The sequence below is a fragment of the Fistularia commersonii genome, chromosome 14 (genome assembly GCF_037954325.1).
Source record: "Fistularia commersonii isolate RoL2024-O1a breed Wild chromosome 14, RoL_Fcom_v1.0, whole genome shotgun sequence".
Taxonomy (NCBI): domain Eukaryota; kingdom Metazoa; phylum Chordata; class Actinopteri; order Syngnathiformes; family Fistulariidae; genus Fistularia; species Fistularia commersonii.
Genome location: NC_141297.1, coordinates 6,500,152 through 6,515,055, shown reverse-complemented (window position 1 = coordinate 6,515,055; position 14,904 = coordinate 6,500,152). Strand labels below are relative to the sequence as shown.

The 14,904-nt window shown below is 47.4% G+C and overlaps 1 protein-coding gene across 1 annotated transcript in view; it reads right to left on the bottom strand.

Moving 5' to 3' along the window:
- plxna2 (plexin A2) overlaps positions 1-14,904 on the bottom strand; it is a 180,731-nt gene that overhangs the window by 80,700 nt on the left and 85,127 nt on the right. Inside the window, exons 4-5 of the mRNA XM_086159682.1 lie at positions 13,959-14,059; positions 2,646-2,769 (exon numbers count right to left, since the gene is read on the bottom strand). Coding sequence (XP_086015808.1) covers positions 2,646-2,769; positions 13,959-14,059 — 225 coding nt within the window. The remainder of the gene's footprint in view (positions 1-2,645; positions 2,770-13,958; positions 14,060-14,904) is intronic.

Below are 14,904 nucleotides of genomic sequence, written 5' to 3'. Positions count from 1 at the left end.
GCCTGGGTAATTATCAGCATGGCATTAGGCGGCCTTGTTCCACTCGCTGTTATTTTTGGGCCGCGCCGTGTGAAGTTTCCTTTTGTTTCATCTGCCTCTCGCTAAAGACCACGGGGCTACTGGGACGGGGGGCTGGAAGGGGAGGAGGGGGTGGACGCAGCTGAGCTGCTTAACTGCAGGCCTTTCAAGAGACGCCGACCATTTCGGCATCAGGCTACGCTTCCTCCCTTGTTAACCGGCTACCCAGAGGGAATTAGTACTTCCCCCTTCTTCAGCCAAGTACTGTCCCTCGCCTCTCGCCATGTAAGTGTCACGGGGATCCTTGATTACGGCCACAATCAGCGCCCTGTTGTTCGCTGTCGCTAACCTCTCACGTTAATTAGCTCTCGTCGTCGTGCGGCGGAGCCACGCTCAAACATCGACGCCGTACGCGCCGGAAGCCAGTTTGTCTCCTTGACACTTTGCTGGTTTTGTTCCCTCCTCTGTTGGGTGTTGTTCCACACAAACATAAATAAATCTGCCCGGTTGGTAGCGGGGTAGACGTAATGATAATGTGATCGTTTTTCCTGCATTTCTGCGGTTCCCCCGGCGAGGAGGCTGCGTTGCTATGGAGACAACACAGGGGCCGGCCGGCGTAACATGCGAAGATGTTTGCGAGCGGTTTGGCGCGATGACCTCCGCCGCCGGTCTCGGCTGACGCGGACTGAGATACGTGCGTTGACACATCGCTCGTGCACAGAGCCGGCGGAGGCTGAGGGAGAGGTGAGACCTGACGGCGCGTGGGTGAGAAACCGGCCAGACCCCGGATGACCTCGGGAAATAAAACAAACAGGGAAGCATTGTTGCGATCCAAGTCATCATTCACTCATTATCTCTATCGCTTATCTTGCACTCGGGATCGCAGGAGGGCTGGAGCCAATCATGGCTGTCATTGAGCGAGAGGCGGGGTCACCCTGGATCAATCCTAGAGCCACATATAATGACAAACAACCAGACACTCACTATTCACACACCATATAGATACAACCAACCAGTCATTCTCTCATTCATACGTCATATAGACAAACAAGCATTCACGCGCTCATACAAAGTCATGTGGAGCGATTCAACCATTCACTCTCTCATTCACTTATATTTAATGTAGGGTCGCCCAGTGATCCATCTCATTGAGTATCATTATTATTAGGATTACTATAATTATTACATTAATTCATTAGACATAGTTATGTATCTCTCTCTCTCTCTCTCTTTTATATATTTATACATATATATATATGTATATATATACGCAAACATGTGAGATGAGATGAGAACAACTTTATTAATCCCGAAGGAAATTGTTGTGCCAGAGTGTCAAGTAAAAACATAACAGTAATAGATAACAGTCGAAAGGAGGAAGAATAAGAAATATAATGAAATATAAATTGTCTTAGCTGTTAGCAGTAACTACAAAGATTGAAGATTCCCTGCGGCTGAGGGAAGAGGAATTAAAAAGTCTGATAGCCTCAGGTAGGTAAGACCTCCTGTGGCAATATGTATATGTATATATACATATATATATATTTATCTCAATAACTGACATATATATGTATATATATATCATATATAATTTTTTATTATTTGTTTAAACCGACAGTTTAATTTCTCAACTCGCGTCAACTCGAAATAAGTATATTTTATCTAAAAGAAAATAAAAAATAAAAACAAGAACAAAAAAAGGACTATTCCATTTGATTACAAAATAAATAATTAAGTATTTCACCAAAAAAAAAAAAAAAATTGAGAGTGTATCTCTGCCATTAGTACAAATGTATTTGTTGTAATTCCACAAATAGAGATGTAATTAGGATGCGATATAGGTCAAACTAAAGTGTGCGTTTACTTCCTGTAGTTTTAATGCCATCACTGTTCAGGGGAGCAAACAAGATGCTGCTGATCGGGAGAGCGGACTAATCCCTCCGATTTATCCTTCCCTTCACCCTCAGGTTTCCTCTCTGCCTCAGTTTAATAATAATAGAAATAAACAGACTCGATCCTTCTGCCTCCACAGACATGAAACGTGACCCGCATGATCAGAACCGAGCGAGATTTTGTATTTCTTTATTTATTTATTTTGATAAACTAACCTTTTATCTATGTGGGCATTTCGAGAGCTCCAGTGTGTGTGTGCGTGTGTGTGCATGTGTGTACGGTGCCCCCCACACACACATGCACACTTAAATAAAAGAAAAATAAACTTGCTGATGCTCTACCCGGGTGCAAAGACACCGCATTGTACTCAGCTGCACTTCCACAACTTCCCCTCCTACACACTCTCCCACGCAAACATGTCTTGGCGCACACACACACACACACACACACACCAAAACGGACACACACACACACACACACACACTGCCCGACACCAGCTGAGCATATGCACACTAACACGCCCACGCCGGGCTCTGATGAACCTTCCTATCTAATGTTTATGCATCAGGCGCAATCAAGGTGAGGCGGGCGGTAGCGACGGCGGCGAGGGAACATTTAAAATGTTTCGCTCTGGGAACGTGGGCGGAGGAAATGCAGATGAGAACGGCTCCAATTACAAAAAAGGCCGGGTGGCAGAGGAGATTTAAGTTGTGTGTGTGTGTGGGTGAACTTACAGGAACGCTGGGTTCCGACACAGCGATGCTGTCCGGGTAGACGGTGGCCTTCACACACTGGTTGAGGGAGGCGGCGAAACGGTACGGCTCATTGGCGCGCTCGCAGCGGTTCCTCTGGGAGCAGCTGGTCGCATGACGTCACGAGAAGTGGGGAAAAAACAAAACAAAACAGGGGTTAAAGACAAATGTGTTACCACGGGAACAAATACAGGTTAAAAGAGATCATGAAATGATAAAAAAAAAAAAAAAAAGTGAACATAGAAAGAGACTTTGGAAAGGGGAAATGAATGAAAAAAAAACATAAAAATGAATAAAAATATGGACAAGAGGACAAAAATTAAATTTTATATCCTTTAAAGAAAGGATGATACCATAAATTAAAGCACAAGTAAAGAAATGTATCCAAGCGAATAAGTGAATAAAAGTATCCAATAAAAAAACAAAAGTAATAATAAACTTGATAAATAAATGGAACTATAAACAGGAGATGAAGCTCCATAAATGAAAAAAATGATCTTTTGAAATTATAATTCAAATAAGGATTCAAGTCCATGAACATTAACAAACAAGAACAGAATTGGGGGGGATTAAGGGTTGAAAAGCAAATGAAAAAAGTCAAACCAAAACAATGCATTTTATAATATAAACAGGAGCAACATCCATCACCTTTACTTTAAAAAAGAAACCCGAAGTGTGCGGTTGAATATATGCAGTCATCGTAAATATGAAAATGGGAACAATGGCTGTAATTTGATTTGACGTGTTTACACAAGACTTTCAAAACAATGCCATATAACATAAATAACAAAAAAAAAAAAAAATCAGGATATAAGGCAAGAGTAAAGATACACTAGGATGTGAAAATCTATGCAAGACATACTACCTTCATATTGGAGAAAAAAACGAAAAAAATAAATTCTATTGTAATGAATTCAGACTGTTGAAGCTCATCACTGCCTTCAGCTATAAGTCGTAGCCTCGTCTGCGGCTAAAATTAGCGATGTCAGACATGCAAAGCCATTTACAAGCAGCATAACTGGGTATCAGGGTTGAGGGAGGAAGGAAGCGGTGCGACAGGGCGCGAGCAGGAAGCGCCGACAGGAGATGGCTGACATCGCCGGGTTAAGTGATGTCCTGGTTTTGGTCACCTTTCTTTTAAAACCCCCTGCGACCATTCTGGAAAAATCTCTAGCAAAGTGAGCTCCGTGCCAACAGCCACCTCAGGGTGTTAGCGTAACATCGCCAGCGACCCTCACAATATGGCTGCCAAGTCCAACAAACACATGATGAAATCATGTTTGGATGTGTGTGTGTGTGTGTGTGTGTGTGTGTGTGTGTATGATCATCAATCTTCTGAATTTTCAGGCTCTCCACACTTTTTTGAAAGTATTTTCATGACCTATTGCAGGAGTGTTCTTTTCTAAAGTCCTAAAGGCATTAAAAATGCATTTCACTGGTTTAAAAGTTGCAGAAATAACAAAAAAAAATGACACACTGATCTTTGTATGCTATTTAGCCATGCTAAATCCCATGCATTTTTATGCTAACATTAGCAATACAGCTAAAGCCTGTCCTCAGTGTGCATCCTTCAGGTTTTGACAACAACTCTTCATTGACAAGAGTTAGCTGAAAGCTACGTAAATATTAACTAATTCCTTTGCCTTCTGTGCACAACAGGACGGATTATTTCCCATTAAAGTTTCACTTATTTCCAGTTTGTGTTGTCAGAAAATCAAGTGAAATACTGAGCAAAGTGGATTACCTGCAGCTACCTGGAAGGTAATGCTCCGCTGAAATCAAACAATATTTCAGCTTACAGCGCGTCCAAATTTCAGAGGGAGACATAATCTCCCACGCCATTTGTCCTATGTTTCTTATTTTCTATGTTTTCCGTGAGGAAAATTGACCAATCATTTTCAATTTTTTTTTTTCCCAGAACGCATAACAGACAAGATCAGTCTTAAAAAGGTCACCTGATTTCCCATTTTAGTAATAAAAATAGACAGAACATCCACGGGAACGTCCTTAAATTCAACTTCACTGCTAGTTTGTTTTTTTGTAAACAAAAACAAAAGCATCCAGGAGGTAGTGCCTTTGCCATGAACCGCGCCGAGGAAGCGGGAGCGCTGCCTCACAGGGGGCTTTAAATAAAAACGCATTAACATAAACTACAAAGCTGCGGCCATAAATAAAACACGCCCCGAATTCCATCCCTCGGATGTCCCGAAGTCTGAAGGGAGGGCTCGGCGAGATGTTAATGTCGTGACGCTGTATCGAGCGATCAGAGCCATCCCTTATTAAAGCGCCGCCACCTCCTCCTTATCTGTGCCCCCCCCCTGGGCGCCCTCAAAGTGGGGGGGCTCCGTCCCGCCGTGGCGTCTGAGCCGCCGTCCGTCTGGTCGCAGCAGCTCTAATTGGACTCCAACGGGTTGGGGGCGCTGTCCATGGTGCTGATGAGCCACTACAAACCCCTCACCATGACTGTGTGTGTGTGTGTGTGTGTCAGTATGTGTTAAGGACCACATCAAGCGTCTCTAACCCTGTACTCTCTCCCTCTCTCTCTCTCTCTCTCTCTCTCTCTCTCTCTCACACACACACACACACACACACACATACACTCTTACTCTGAGCAACAGCTTCATCTGCAGTGTCTGTGTGTAATTATGTTGTCAGAAGTTCAAGTCATATCCAGCAAGGCTCACATGAAAAGGCGCTAAGGCGAGCACGCACGCACACACACACACGCAGATGAACAAGCGCACACACGAGTGTGTTCAGACAAACCAGAAACACTCGTATGCACATACTCCTTGGGGTCTTTAGAGAGCAGGGAAGTGCAGAATTGGTCTAGTAATGGGAATCTCCCACCACTGTGTGTGTGTGTGTGTGTGTGTGTGTGTGTGTGTGTGTGTGTGTCTGGTCAACATGGTCCCACTCTGCTCGTCTGAAATATTTTATTCTGATACTAAATATCGGACATTGTGTAATTGTACAGCCCCTTGTTAATGATCCAGGCGCTCCATCTGTCCCTTTTGTCTCGCTCGAGCTGAAGCGACGACACCTTCTTCTGACAAGGTGCTACTCATCAGCGATTTCACGCCCACCTCACTAATCCCCCGGCCGCCGATTGAGCGGGGACAGTTCGGTAAACACGCGGAGCCCGAAGACGACGGATGCGGCGTCGCGCCTGAAACATCAGTCTGATGCTAATTTGAATGGCTTCATCCCTGATTAGGCTTTTAAAAAGTATCTTGGTTTGATAACCATAGCTGGGGAGAGAAAAAAAACAAAAACAAAAACAAAACATACAGCCAATAAGCTCGCAGATGTGGTGATTCAACGGGAACGGCTCCTGTTATGGAATAATAATCAGGTTTGATATTGTTTGATCTGACAAGATCCCATCAAATTTGCCTCAAAAGTACTCGTATTTAAGAACTACATTACCCACAATCCTTAAAATCAAAAGAATGGCTCTTATTGGTCGGGGAGTTTCGTTAGCGCCTGCAAACATTGACTAGCTTCTTTACTGCTAGCGCTGAAGCTGTAGGATAGCAAAAAACAATTGTTCCTGTGACTTCTACTGCAATGCATTCTGGGACTGAGCCGGCGATTAGCAGGGAGAAGCTCTCTTAAATTCTAGAAAGATTATAAAAAATAAGTATCACTCGCCCCTTTTATTTTCAGACCTTTTCCTTTGATTCGGTGAAGGTTTTTAGGAAATTGCTTGATTATATTGAATGTAAATTGTTGTAGTCCTGCTAATTTGCAGGTGATTTTCTATTTCATAAATATATATTTAAAATTTTACAAAAGAAAGTGAGTTGAATGGAAAAAGGGAAGAAAAAGCCTTAAATATTAAATTCCGCTTCTGGCATTTGTGAAAGTGTGAACGCGCATTCCTCTTGGGTTCATTAAATAAAAACAAAAAGCTGCAAAATCAGAGGTCAAAGTTGTTATGAGGGCAGAACAAGGCGTTCCTTGTGAGCGCACGCCGCCGCTGCCGCCGCCGCCGCCATCGCACCTCACCATGTCTCGTCTGTCACCCAAAAGCTACAAACCAGCTGGTAATTTACGGAAAAACTGAAAAAGAGAGACTCATGTTGATTTTCTTCTGTGATTTCACCATTGGAAGGTACGATGAGGGAGAACTGAAAGGGGTGGTGTTGGTGGGGGGGGGGGGTTGAAGGCGGCGGCGGTGCATGGCTCAGGAAGGCTGCTGTTGCCATGGTTTCCGGAGATGGCCATTATCTCTGTGTAGTTAGAAGCTGACCCCTTGCCTCTCTCATTAGTTGAAGTGCATGCCACTGAGCGTTGACTACAGTCCTGCCTCAACCCCGTCCCCCTCCCCCGTCACCCCCCTTTCCCTCCCTCTTATCCTCCCGTCTGGGGCAGACCTGTCACTCAGCGACGTCGCCGGGGCTTTATGTTCAGACACTCTCATCCCCCCGACGGAGGGGCTTCGCACCGGGATTCAAGGTTGAGACGGCGGCGCATCCATTACTCTGCTCTAATGACAGACACGGGGAAGGCACCGTGTCAAATGGATACAGTCGTTTTTTTTTTTTTTTAACAATCATGAATATTTTTTCTCCTTGAGATTTTCAGAATTTCAGAATCAGTTTTTTGTATTTTTTCACTTTTTGTATTTTAAATAAGAATTAATTCCCTACCCCTTTTTAATTAATGAATACCAATTTCTAGCTCACTTTTTGGCTAATTTCTTGATTTCCACCTTTAATTCGCAAATCATATCTGCTCAATTTTTTTTAAATTTTTTTTACCGCGTTTATGTTATTCACGCGGGGATGTGCCGACAACAGCTGAACAGCCGCGAAATTAATAATAAAAAAAATAGAGGCGAAGAGTCATACCAGGCATCAGTTCCATATCAACATTCATTCATTATCTATATCCTTATTCTTCTCAGTGTTATGGGGAGTGAGCAAAAGTGAGAAAAGGTGGGGATTAAGCTGGACTCCAGCCACTGGAACACAGGGTCACATACAGAGAACTACAACAATTCCCCCTCCCATTCACACATCAGATAGAAACAAACATGTGCTGATGTGCTGCTGGGCCCTGATGCAGGCATGTTAACGTGAGCATGCCTCCATGTAGACCCACACACACACGAACAAACACGCTTCATTTTCATCTAATAAGTGGCCGATCGCTCCTTCCCCCCCACAGCGGCGTCAGCAGCAGCAGCAGCTCAGGGCCGCCGGGCTGTTTGGGCCCCGGAGCTCTGTCCGCGGTGCTGAGCTCAACCTCCCCGCGCTTCATTATCGCTCCAGCTTCCTGCCAGCGCCGGCTGAAAGCGGCAGTTTTTTTTTCTTGAGTGCAGTTTTAAGTCACGGTTGCACTTTACGAAGTCCTGCGTAAAACAAACAAACAAAAGAAAAAAAAAGGAAGTACCGAGAGGAAACAGGATGTTTTCTCTTTTCTCCACCTGCTGGAGTAGAGGGATCGACTCGTTTCAAGTCAATATGCATTTGTGGTGTGTGTGAGTGCGCGTGTGTGTGTGTGTGTATACGTGACACCCCAATTCTGCATCTATAAATGGAATGCAGCTGCGCTGGGACTTTGGGCGACGTGGGAGGAAGAGGAGGTTGGCGGAGACCAGACCTCAGGGTCTGCTCACCTGATGCCTGCTGCTTATTCTAGCACCCGCAGACAAGCAATTACACTGTCGTGCTTTGATAGACGCCCAAGACCAAACACACACACACACACACACACACACACAGACCAGTTCACATAGATTATAACCACCCTTAAGACACCCACATATGTCCTGGGCACGTCCATGGGAATGTGCCAGGGGAAGATTTATGTTTTCCACCTTCCTCTCCCGCCTTTACTGTGTCCAAGGACTCCGGTTAGCACTTGTGTCTGCCTTTAGCTGTTAGCGGCATGTTTGAAAACATTACTGTGTGTGTGGGAGTGTGTGTGTGTGTGTGTGTGTGTCGGGGGGGGATTTTTCATATCACCTTTCTTCACCCCAGCTCTGGGGAAAAACAATAAAGGAAGGACATTGAGAGCGGAGCACGGCAGGAGGGTGTGTGATGCAGGTTGCCATAGGAACCGCTGTTGTATTGAATATTTGATGGTGCTTAATAAAGCAAAGTTGTCGGCCATTATGTTGGGGAATGGTTGGCCGCCGTGATTTGCTTTGCTTGAACGGGCGCCACAGTCCGCGGCCTCTCTGCAGAGCGCCGTGTTAATGTAACCTGCGCCGGGACTTTTCCTCTCTAGCACAAGGAGATGAATGATTAGGCAAGCGCCCTTGGCCACACACACACACACACACACACACACACACACACACACACACACACACACACACAGTGAAGCCACCCGCATCTCACTTGGCACGTGTGACAACTCAAGAGCTCAGTTTTAGGGATCAAAAGTTTTCAAAATAAACCCAGATCTTTAGCTACTTTTCAAGCTAGCTTTTTAGCATTTCTGTTATTTTTCCATTAAAAATCTTTAATAGTTTAGCTTGTTGTTATCGTTTAGAAAATGTGTATTATTTTATCTTTGTAAGCGATTCATTGCATTTGTTTCATAATGCTGCCTACCCAATGTGTGTCTGTGTGTGTGACAGAGAGGGGGTATTTATTTAAACATGGCAGAAAAACACGGAGGTTTAGCATCGACTGTGGAGCCGCGGTGTGAGTGGCAAACACCCTTGCAGAGTGGGTGTAGATTAAAAACAAAAAAAAAGGAAACCGCGGTTCATCATTTGTCCCCCTCCCCCCGCGGCGGAGGCTGGAGATAATACCTGAGTTCGCGGTCCCGCTGCGGCCACTACCGGCTTCATCTTCACACCCAGCTGCTGTAAACGGACTCATTTTACATTTAAAAGCACACACACATTAGTGGGTGCCAGGCGGATATAAAAAAGTGTGTCTAGCGAGGTACAGGAGGACAGGAAAATAGACCCCTGTTTGCTCAGCGCCCTGCATCAAGCTAACACTCTGTGATACTTGAATAGACAGATATGTCTTTTTGTCAATATTAATATATATATATGAATCAAGAAAACATAATCACTGTCTGTTCACCCTGTCATCTTTCAAGAGATCAAGGTATTGCTAACGGTTTGTCATCATTTTAATCTCTTTGTTTAGCGCTCACTCCCCATGTTGTCAGAGCCGTTGTATTCCCCGTGTTTCCGGTCTGCATGCCGAAGTGCCGTCTGCCAAAACACTGAGCCGCGACTCGCTCCTGATGGTCTGGCTAGCCGCTAGCGCCTTGAGTTGCATGTGAATGGGTGAATGCAATCACTCTGTGAGTTCAGACCATTCATTCATTCATTCATTCATTCATTCATTCATTCCGCTGTCATTGGACAAAAGTTGGGGTTATCATTGATTGATCACAGGCCCGTATACAGAGACATATTGTTATTATTATTATCAAATTTATTTTTAGCTGATATGTATTGTTATGAATCTACTGGAGGGTTGCCTGTATAGATGTCCATTATTTTGTAATTATTTTTTTTATTTGTATTTTTATAATTGTCTGGTTCTCCTGTGAACCTCCTGCTTTTTTTTGGACAAAACAGGAAAATTGGGAGAAGACATTCAACATCCCCCCCCGCTGGAATTGAACCAGGGATCTTCTTGCTTTTAGGCAGAAGCACTTACAATCGCATCATTCTCACCCAAATCCCATTCATTTATCTTTGCTGCTCCGGTATGACTGGGTGTAAATCTGATTTAACCAAAATCAAATGTTGGCGTTGAAACCTTGAAACCAGTTGAGCGTCAGTCACCGCTAACTCCTAAATACCCGCCTTTCGGCGGCTCAGAAGTGCCGGTGATGCGGAGAAAACCTGCATCCCGAAGATGATTGACAGCCGAACAGAGGCGTCTTTTATAGGTCGAGTAGCATTTTGGCTGCTCCCAGCCGCCTTTGTCAGTTCAACAAAGACGCGGGCGCGCTCCGTTCGGGGGGAAAACAGCCTTCGCGACGAGAGAGGGAGGTAGAAAAAAAAAAAAGCTGTTACCGTTATGCGCTTCTGGGCTCTGCGGCGGGGAGAACGGGGAGATGTAACGACCGAAGCCAAAGTGTCGGAGTATCGAACGCGCTCCAGGTGGAACTCCGAAAATCTACACCCTCTCTCTTACCAGAACGTCCCCAGTCTGGTTTCGTAACAGTTCGGTTTCCGCCCCCGCAGAAGTGGACCGGATCCATGCGGACTCTTGCCAACGAGAACCCGAGCAAATTCGCCGGAGTGACTCGGATTCGGTTTAATCCCGGAAAAAATCCCAGCACTGCCGCCGCCGCCCGCAGGGGGAGATTTCAGGCGACGGAGAAAGCCTCTTTTCCCGGGGTGTGATTAGAGTGGTAATCTAACAACGACATGTTTTTTTTTTTTGTTTTTTTTGGAAGGACAGTTGTCGGAGGAACGCCGGACCGCCCAATCACACAAACTGCCGTTGAAGAGCGCTTGAGATGATGAGCTCCCTTTGAGCCGCAATCAAAAAAAAAAAAAAAAAAAACGCCCGGTCTTGCGAGCTGTTTCGGGGCGGCCTTGAAAAACCCCACCTCGTCCTTTCTGCTCCCCCACCTCTGCTCGCCGCTCTTACCACGCTTGCATTCTCGAGCAGATGCCGGTAATCTAAGGACTTCGGAGTCTCGCGTCGCAATCGGACGACGAACACCACCCAGCCTCGGTCGGGAAGCGCCTCCTTCGCCCTCTTCTCGTCCGCCTGTCACCGTGAAAACCAAAACCAACTCCCCTTGCTACTAATTACCCGCTTCGAGCGAGAGTGTAGAAGTTGTAGGTGGGCGGGCGGGTGCGGAGGAAGGCGGAGCGTCAGGACGTGAAAGAGATATTGTGGATGGCAGCCGTGTGAGGAAAGGCCGATCAAAGAGGGGATGTTTATGTGTGTGGGAACGCCAGCGTTTCTGGAGTGCGGAGGAGATGATTCCAGAGTGGGGGTGGTGTCGGCGGGTGGTGGACGGCGCGGCGGTTAGCTCGGATGAGATGCGGACGCTAGCTCGGCCGCGGACGGGAGCGAGAGATGTACTCTCGACTCAGGGGGAAGAGATAATTTCACGAAATCGACGGCTTAGGGACGGATGATGGAGGAGTGGGAGCGAGAGCGGGGGGTTTGGGAGAGAAACGGTAGCGATCGCAGCTGCGGACGGTTGTACAGCTGGCCAGAAATTTAATTTTAGGAAGCGCGAGATGTCTCTCCAGCAGAGGGGCGCAGCTGCCTCCTCCCCAGCTGCGTCCGACTCCCTCGCTCCAGCTAAGCCCGGCGCCGTCCCACGGGCGTGAAGCGGTCGCGTCGCCGCTGTTTGGTAAACCTCAGCGATGCGGACGAGACCCCTCGAGGAGAATCTTTTGTGCGAAATAAACACAAATTCGTGTGAAACCCGTCAAACACACAGCCCAAACATTAACAGCCCATATAGCAAGAAATGCTGAATTTAGCATTTAGCTTAGCTTGGATTATTGTCCGTCTTTTTTCTCCAGTTATGTTTAAGATGGCATCTATGTTTTTATGCTAACTAAACTAATATATTAGTTTAGTATAGCCAAGCCAAGAATTGTTTGTTTGGACAGCTTTACTTTACAAGTCTGGCACAAAACGCAGTGTCTGAGAAAGCTTCAACATTGAATTGAACCACAAGCATTTTGATTAGTTACTGATACTCCCTGTTTGTGTCGAAAGACGTTTGGGCGCATGGCGCTCAAAGCTTCCAGACATCGTGAAACTTTGTCTCAGGTGTGACGGCTAAAAGGGTAAACGTTGACCGATGGCGACTGGCGAAGTCTGGATCTGATTGGGCAGCGACTCCTTCATTGCATTTCCGCGCTGTTACGGAACTCGAATTCAAAGCCGATGTGTTCGTCCGTCTTTTGTATACCGCGGTTGATTTGAAAGGCGGCGCCCCGCTCTGATTGCCTCGCCTCAATCAGCAGCGGCCACCGCCGATGTCGGGTGGGGGGGAAGAGAAGGGAAGGGGAGGGGAGGTGTCATTCAGAGCGAAAAACTAAACAGCATTCACTTTCACTCGCGTCCTGATGAACGTGTTTCATTCATCAGGAGTTACTATCAGGACTCTTGTTTCAGCCCCCCGGAGCTGACAGGGGTCCCGCCGGGCTCGCCAAGGGGTCGGAGCGCAGGACGGGTGACCGGGGACGGGACGGGGGTGGGCGGTGCGGTTTTGGGGACAACAGATGGCCGGTCTGACATGAATCCCACTTTTGACCTTTTTTATGGGAGGGGGCGTGGGGGATACAGCGGTCGACGCAAGTGTTTGTGCAAAACCCACATGCCATCACACACACACGACACACACAGACTCCAACAGAGGGCACTCCCACCCCTCTCCCCCCAGACAGCTGTTCCCCCCTGCAACGGAGCTGCGTCAGACACAGCTTCACCTTTCCAGCGCCGGCTCCTCGAGGAGAAACGCGGCCGTCGCCTAGCTCACCTGCACAAAGGGCGTGTGATTAACGGTCTAGCGAGGAGGCTAACGTTGTGGTAAATGATCCCTGTGTGAAGGCACGCGGAGAATTCAGAGCTTAAGCCGCCACCGCCGCCGCCCGACCCCCACCATGTTTTTCCTACCTCTGCAGGCACATGCTGAATTACCTTGTCGCTAGGCAATTATTTGTCCTGTCCCGGCTTTGGAGTGATGTAAATTACTTTAAGTGCACTTTACAGGGGCTGCCATCATGATAATGATGATTGCGGCGGGGCTCTGACACACACAAATATTCAGCTATACCTCTAGACAGAGGGGCTTCTAATAGGAGGTGGCGTCGGCGTCGGCGCGGGTCTCCCGTGGGGGCTCAAGAAAAGCCTCGGACCGACGGACGCGCGAACGGGAGAAGGGTTGCGGTATTTATCGCAATCCATCATGTCGCCCAACTACGTCTGTCTCTGTTTCCGATCAAAAGGAGCGCCAAAACTCGCTCGGCGAGTACCTCTGCGTTCACCGGAGTGCTCGGCCCTGCCGCAGTTACACAACCCGGCCAGCGGGTGTCACTCAACGCTTCCCTGAGCAGCTGAGTTCTTCCCTCCCCCCTTTTATTTGCTCCGGGGGAAAGTTGACAGATGCAGTTCGCCTCATCGGATTGGGAGAATATCCAGTTATCCGGCAAAGTGAAACACACATGACTCTTTTTATGCTTTCAAATAACAACCCGTCTTGTCAAATCCATAAAGTCCCCCCCCCCGCCCGGATTAGACAGCGGGTACCTCCTTTACCGGGTCGTGTGCGAGCGGCACTGCTGCGGGATCTGAAAAAGAGGAAAAACGAGCGGGAGGTACTCACATGTTGTGCAGGACGCACCAGCCGCAGTGGGGGTCCCCGGAGCTCAGGCACTCGCCGCACGTCCCGTACTGCTCGCACGACTCGATGGGAACTCGGGTGACCTGCAATCACAGAGGAGGCGCCCTTGAGTCGAGCCGGGGGTCACAGAACCGGCTCCCGGGACGGGGAGGGGAAGGCGTCGTTTACGTAAAATGCGTGGAGAACCGCGGGAACGAAGGTTCGATCACGTGACGCCCCTGGATGTTGCACCGGCAACTGTCGCCTTAATCCAAAGCCAACAAAAAAAAAAAAAAAAAAAGAAAGAACTGTTGTGAGCAGCTGGGATCAGTTGGCCAGAGAAAGCTGTCTCTCTGGCATCAAGGGGTTTTTGTCTGCAGCGTGCATCTGTCCACGTAGGTACAGCCCCGACACACACACACACACACACACAAACTTTTTTTATGTGAGCATCCACAGAGTGCGATTCAGTTAAAAAAAAATGAGGTTATTGGTTCTGTTATGGAAATCCAAGCAAAACATGTTGGAGGTGTCACCAGTGGAGAATTTGAATAAGCAAACACTTGGGATCCGCCCGTACGGGTGGAGCGGCTCAGCCGCCGTCGCTTGAGAACAGAGAACAACGACCTGGTCGACACGACCGCAGGCCCTGAGATCCTTGATCTGCAAGGGCGACAGCCGGAGGAGCTAAATAATCAGATGTATGCGTCTTTGTGCGTGTGTGTGTGTGTGTGTCAGATGACTCGCAGTGTGATTTCCACATGCCGGGCTCATTTCCAGCTGCCTCACGATGAGCGAGCGCAAAGCGCATCATTCGTCTTTCCTGGCTGCACCTTCGTATTCCCCTTCCGAAAGTCGTCCTCCAGCTGCTCTCACGAGAGCTGGACGTGGGTCAGCGCCATGGCGACGAATCCGGCGAATAACTGACGACATATAAAAATTGCGAAGA